The sequence below is a fragment of the Athene cunicularia genome (assembly GCF_003259725.1).
Source record: "Athene cunicularia isolate RWA chromosome 2 unlocalized genomic scaffold, athCun1 chr2_part1, whole genome shotgun sequence".
Taxonomy (NCBI): domain Eukaryota; kingdom Metazoa; phylum Chordata; class Aves; order Strigiformes; family Strigidae; genus Athene; species Athene cunicularia.
The window spans coordinates 82741703-82747856 of NW_020799095.1; the positions used below are offsets into that span (position 1 = coordinate 82741703).

At 41.6% G+C, this 6154-nt stretch overlaps 1 protein-coding gene across 1 annotated transcript in view; it reads left to right on the forward strand.

Moving 5' to 3' along the window:
* Nucleotides 1-3913: 3913 nt before the first annotated feature.
* INO80C (INO80 complex subunit C) overlaps nucleotides 3914-6154 on the forward strand; it is a 33528-nt gene continuing 31287 nt past the window's right edge. Inside the window, exons 1-2 of the mRNA XM_026841397.1 lie at nucleotides 3914-3978; nucleotides 5043-5432. Coding sequence (XP_026697198.1) covers nucleotides 3914-3978; nucleotides 5043-5432 — 455 coding nt within the window. The remainder of the gene's footprint in view (nucleotides 3979-5042; nucleotides 5433-6154) is intronic.

Here is a 6154-nt window from a genome sequence, read left to right on the forward strand (position 1 = left end):
TAAAAAAAAAAAAAAAAAAAAGGTGAGACTGACTAACCACCAAAGTCAAGATGTTATCAAACAGATGCACATACTGGTTGCACTTTACATCTTCATCTTTAGGGGTTTTTTTTCATCAAGAAAATAATAGTGAGCAAAGCAGGTAACATTCACAGATGGCCCACTAACACTTAGAGATAATGTTGGCAATATTAATTTACTTAAATTTGTATCCTAATTGCAATAAAAATACCACAGCCTTAATCTACAAGCAAATGCAAATTTACTATAGAACTAAAAGTGTTATAGCACTAGAAGACTTGTTCTAACAAGCCAAGATGCATGAGATAACCCCTGTGAGCAATTTATACAGTGACTTCAACCTCTGTTCTGTTAATGAATTCAATGGGACATCTTTTTTTTCCGTGAATTTATTCTTTATTTAGAATTATTAATTATATGACCATGCTCAGTCTCCAGACTGCTCGCAAGCTATTTGCCATCCCACCAAGATTTTATGTTCATAAATCTGATTACTTACTCAGCTAATCCACATTTTTTTCAGTCTACAAACCTACACTGTTTTCAAGGTGTTTACTGCATTAAAGATTATGCAAATGAGCATCATGACATTTTTATCTTTCTCAGCTGAGCATTTCAGAAATCAAGAACTTGTTCACATGAATAACTGCAGAAAACATTAATCAGAATCTGAATGCAAACTAAATAGGGAAATTCTTAACCCATTTTCACTTTCAAAAAGATAACATTAAATCTAATATGATAAATCAATTCATAAATCTTTTGAGACGGTGGGTAAATATGTTAAATATTGCATAACAAAAAATTATCCAGGATATCCAGAACACGGGGTTCCATTAACTGCACAATGGTCAGTTTCTTCCTCTCACATGTGAAATGCTGGGATTTCAACCCCAAGCCCCAAATTAAGGTTGACGTGGGTGACTCCCACAGCCCTTCACAAAGGGGGGGGTGAGTTTGCCTTTAGGCTTCCCTCCAGGGTGCAGCCGGCCTTGCAGACAGAGCCATTGGGTAAATGAGCCCCAGGTGTCTGCATTAAGTAACCAAAGGTCAGGTGTCCCACTTAGGGGTAAAAGCTGGGACCCCTTGCAGGCAGGGGTAGTGTCTGTCTGTGAGGTGGATGAAGTTTGTGGAGTTTCCTGTTGGGGAAGGACCTCCTGCCTCCCTGGAACTGGGCTCCAGTCAGGTCTGGCTGTTGTAAACGTGGGCTGCGTAGAGATTCAGTATGTGGCTTCCTTGGTCTTATGTGTTTGGCTTGTTGACTCAGTTGTCTCCCATCCCTTCTACGGGAGACTGCTTTTCACCATTTATAATCCACCCACTGTTGGTCGTGTGGTGTCATTGTTGGGGTCAGTGGGATTGATGTTGATTATGTATAATCTGACTGACTTGTACCCCCAGCACTCACTCATGTACTGACCCTTTTGTATCAAATACAATTTGGTTATTGGTTCATCTTTATGTTAGGCCTAATAATTGGCAAAACAACATGATATGCAAACAGAATAATGTTTAAAATCAAGGTCAAATATTACATGTCAAATTTTTTCCAGTGTAGAACACTTTTACCATGGTGAAATCTGTAGTTAATATAACCTTTTGGGTTAATTTCTCTTTCCTACACAATGTTTTAGTTAAGGTTGTCACACACAGCATGCATACAATTTTTCACCTCACATAAGAACACTGATAAATGGCAACAGTGCTGTCAACATGACTTTACTGAGTTACTAGCAAAAAATTAAAATTAAGTACAACTAAACTACAAACAGAACAGCACTCTAACTCTTCTCTTACTGCCCATTTCTGATGTGTCAAATTCATAATATTTAAAAAAAAACCTTTGAGAACAAGAGACTACTAGTAAAATGGCACAAAAGGCATTCTAAAGACCCTGTTTCTCCTTTTGTGTTACTAAAAATATAGAAATGGCTTTTTCAAAACTTCTAACAGGAAGACTGCATTGCAAGTTAGATATTTGATGTGTGCAGTAAAAAGGCCTTTAATATTACAAAAGTATTCTCCTTAATCCCAAGATCAAATACGTATTTTAAAGGTGTTCAGCATTATATTTAAACAAAGCTAGTGCAATGCCTGCAGCTGCAAATTGCAGGGAACAAATGCAAATCACAAGAGTTGACACTGCAGGCTCTGAAAAGTCATCAAAGCCTCCAAGTACTTTTAAAGAATAATGTGCAAAATGCCACCAGACCTCACAAGCTACCCTGCAGGAATCCATTGCTTTTTACCTGATAGAGTGGTGAAGCTAAGAACTTCAATCCTTTCTTTTTCCAGAGCTTCTATAAAAATGCAAATAATACCCAGTAGACACACTTTTTTTTTTTTTTCCCTTTAGTTGTGTATTGTTTTTATTTTTAAAATAAAACTAGTCTTTTTAAACATTTAAAAATCTACAAATTATAGCACAAACTACATCTGTGCAGTGCCCCTAAAGATGGATAAATTAAGAGAGAAGTTGCCTGATACTGTTGCCAGGAAATTGTAATGGTACAAATTACTATGTAACCATCACTAGGAGATATTTCTCAACTGCCAGAACTTCCTCCATTGAGTTCAACATACTATCCAGTAAAAAGTTACTGAAACAAATGCAGAAAGAGGTTATGTATGAATTTTAAAACCTTCATGTTAATTCAGTGGTCTAAAGAGGAACTATGTATATTTTCTCACACCAGTTTAGATACCTAATAATCTTATAAATGCAATATGGCCAATGAGGGAAGCCACAGACAATTTCATTTTTAACCTGCCCATTTTTCTGGTAGTATAGAGGTAAGAATAGTAGGAATGTTGAAGCTAAACAGCGTAAATTAGGTACTGCGAGAGACAGAACAGAATAAACTTAATTAGTTGAGTAGACCAGTTTTTTCCTATTGATGAAGCAGAAGAGTATCAATGCACTTGGTCCGAAGGCATTTGCTCTGACACAGCCTGACCATGGCTGTTGGAGGGCGTCCCATTGCAACCAGCTGCTCCACTGGGCCAATTCACCAGTACCAGTAGGAAAGGAGCTGGCACAACCCTCCACTCCCTAGGAAGCTGCTCCTGCGGCTGGGGCAGGGAGCAGCTCCAACGAAGCACACGCTGACCCAACTGTTTCTGCCTATGGATCTTCTCCATCAGCTTTCCCTGCACCTCCAGATACACGTTGCTGATGTTCATAGTGATAGGCCATCCTCCTCCCTTCCAGGTCAGTCCTTGGTGTCCTGGCGCTGATGTCATGCCTCGCAGAGCCACCTGCACGGCAGGGCCCTCCCACGACCCCTGTGGCTCACAGACAGCCTGCGCAGGGGCAGAGCACGGCTGCTGGGGGCCTCGCTCTCTCTACTCTGCTTCACCCTAACTCACGCTAAAGATCCTTCTGCTGGTTTTCCAAGCATTTTCTTCCCTCATCACCTCCTTCCTCCATTAAGGAAAAAAAAAATAATAAATCAATCTTAAATTATCCTAATCATGAGGCACCCACCACCCTTCATATGCCTCAACAACCTCACACTGAAGTAATCCTTGCTGCATGATGAGAAAACTGTCATTAGTAGTCAATTTTCATCCAGTCAAAGGGTAAAAAAACCCCCAACCTAAACAACAAAACTAAAACACCCCTTCACAAACCTGGGATAGGAGCCTGAGATCTTCTTCCCTAATTCAGGAGACTCCTGCATTTTTCCTCATGTACTAGTGTGAAAAGTACAAGGAACTTTCCAGTTCACCAAGACTTACTAACAGGCAGGTGAGTGACTGCTAACATCAAAGAGCATGCAGGGTTATTGCTGAGCTGTATTTCATTTTCTTATTAACAAGGCAGCATATAAAAAATTAGACCTTGCAGTACTAGTGAGGGAAACAGTGTTCACCTCGAGCCAGGTTCAAAATGAACAGCAGGAAGAACCACATCACACCAAGGCAGACTAGCAATTGCAATTTGCACTTCTTCAGGTGAGCCCTCATCTGTATGGCAAAGCAACTGCCCATTTAAGTGTGTAACAGGAACCTAGCAAGATACATATTGCACTTATTTACCAGAACACCAACTCTTAATTTTCAGCAGGGCTGGGTGTGGACAGCCACTCAAGGAGTGGGAAGAAGGCAGCCTTGCAACTCCACAGCCCTTCCCACATCCCTAATTCTATTACTCATCCTCTGCAGACACTCTCACCATTTACGTTGCCATTATTGCTATTTTCCAATGAATTGTAGGCCTTTTGGGATTGCAAAGCATTTGGTACCGTGTGAAACTGCATTGTACTTCATATTGCTGCAATACGCATGGGCCTTGTGATTTTGTTTTTAGTAAATCAATTGATACAAATGGGTACAGATAAGAAAATGCCTGGCTAAGTGCTATTTAAAAACTTTCACTGATGCAGCACGTTAATTCTCTGGATGATTCACATGCAACATCTACTCTGCAGCAGCATTAAAGATGCTCCTCTCAGTAAAAGTGCTCCTTGATAAGGTATGCTCCTATGATAAGGTATGCTTTCTTTTTAGTTGAGCATGCCTGGGAGCTGAGCACACAGCATGTGCGTGGGAAAGAGATGGGACCCAGCCCTGGGAATGAAAAAAGGCTGACTAAGACAAGATCAACACTTTGAGCACACAGCAAAGCAGATCTGGCTTTGTCAGCAGATGTGACTCCCCTGCAATTCCCAATGCCTCTGTAAATTTCAAACTCAGGCCACCATCTTGATCATGCAACAGGAGGCTGTTGTCTGATGCGAGAAGAAACACATACTGCACAGCATACATCAGCCTCAAACAGCCACTAAGGGCAAACGCAATCGTGTTTACCAGTCTGCTCTGCAGTGCTGCTGGCAGCCCGCACGCTCAGACAGAACAACAGTAACTACAGTTGGAAAGGAGAAGATCGGGCTTGGATGTTTGTACAAGGCCTTGCTTATGCCCCTGGAAAGCAAATCTTGTCCTGCTTTTCTGCTACATACGCAGGTGCCTGGAACACAGCCTGGAAGTCGGGGCTTTTGTCTTCATCTCTCTTTCAGGCCACCTTCAAAGCTTTTGTTTTACGAAGCACTGCCTGGCACCCCTACTGTGACCAAGCTCAATCCTCATTACCGCACCGTCTATAAACACGACCTAATTTTTGTGCCTGAATATCAACTTCTTGGACCTGTGCCTCTCCACAAGGCATGTGCTGGGACAGGATCTCATACAGTGGCTGCTAGAAACCTAGTAGTCAGGCTTTGCATAGAGGTGGCTCAAAGAAACGTGGTAATAAGCAACAGTACATTGAATGCAAGTGCACGCAAGCGTAAAGAAGCTAAAAACAGTTTTACAGCCATCAAGCAGCTTGAGAACTGTCTGCAACCCCGTATTACCACCAACCAGTTCTCTGGAGTAGGGTATGAAACAGCACAGACAAAAAGAGGACCGTAAAAACACTTTGGAGCACAGTCTGCATCACCACAAATCTATTCTGGTTTATCACTCTAGTGCAAAATTACTCCAGATTCCAACAAGAATAATTGCTGGACCAGGTTACCATGTCAAAACAAAGTAGAAGCAACCAAATCTGTCAGTATGAGCTACCCAGAAAGACATCAACTATCAGCTATCTGTAGTCATATTTTAAAACCTTTAATGACAAGTGTAATTACTCTCAACTTATATTTTAAAAGATTATACAGTTTAAGTGTGGACGATCACATACAACACTTATCAGTAGGCTTCTCAGGGCTCATGATCTTAGAACTGAGAGGAAGCAATTAAAGCCAGCTGCATGTTTTATCAAAGCAAGTGGAAAAAGCTGACATATTTCAGACTCACAGACCCTTCTCATGATCTGAAAGCATTTTGCATAAACTCTACCTCACTTTGGGCAGGCTTAAGACAGCAATTGCCTGCAAATACAGTGCTGTACTGTGTTCACATCGTGCATGATCTAGGTCCCTCATCACCCAAACAGCTTTTTATTTTACACTTCCCAAATGACTTCGCACTGCAAGACTCAAAAGCCTCTGTGATATAGAGGACTCGGGTGACAGGGCCCTTCCCAGCCTTACGCACTTACACGGATGTTAGCAAACCCAAAGCCTGCCACATCTTGTCACCTCCCACGGCCACAGGCGCCAGGCCGAGCCGGGGCCCGCGCAAA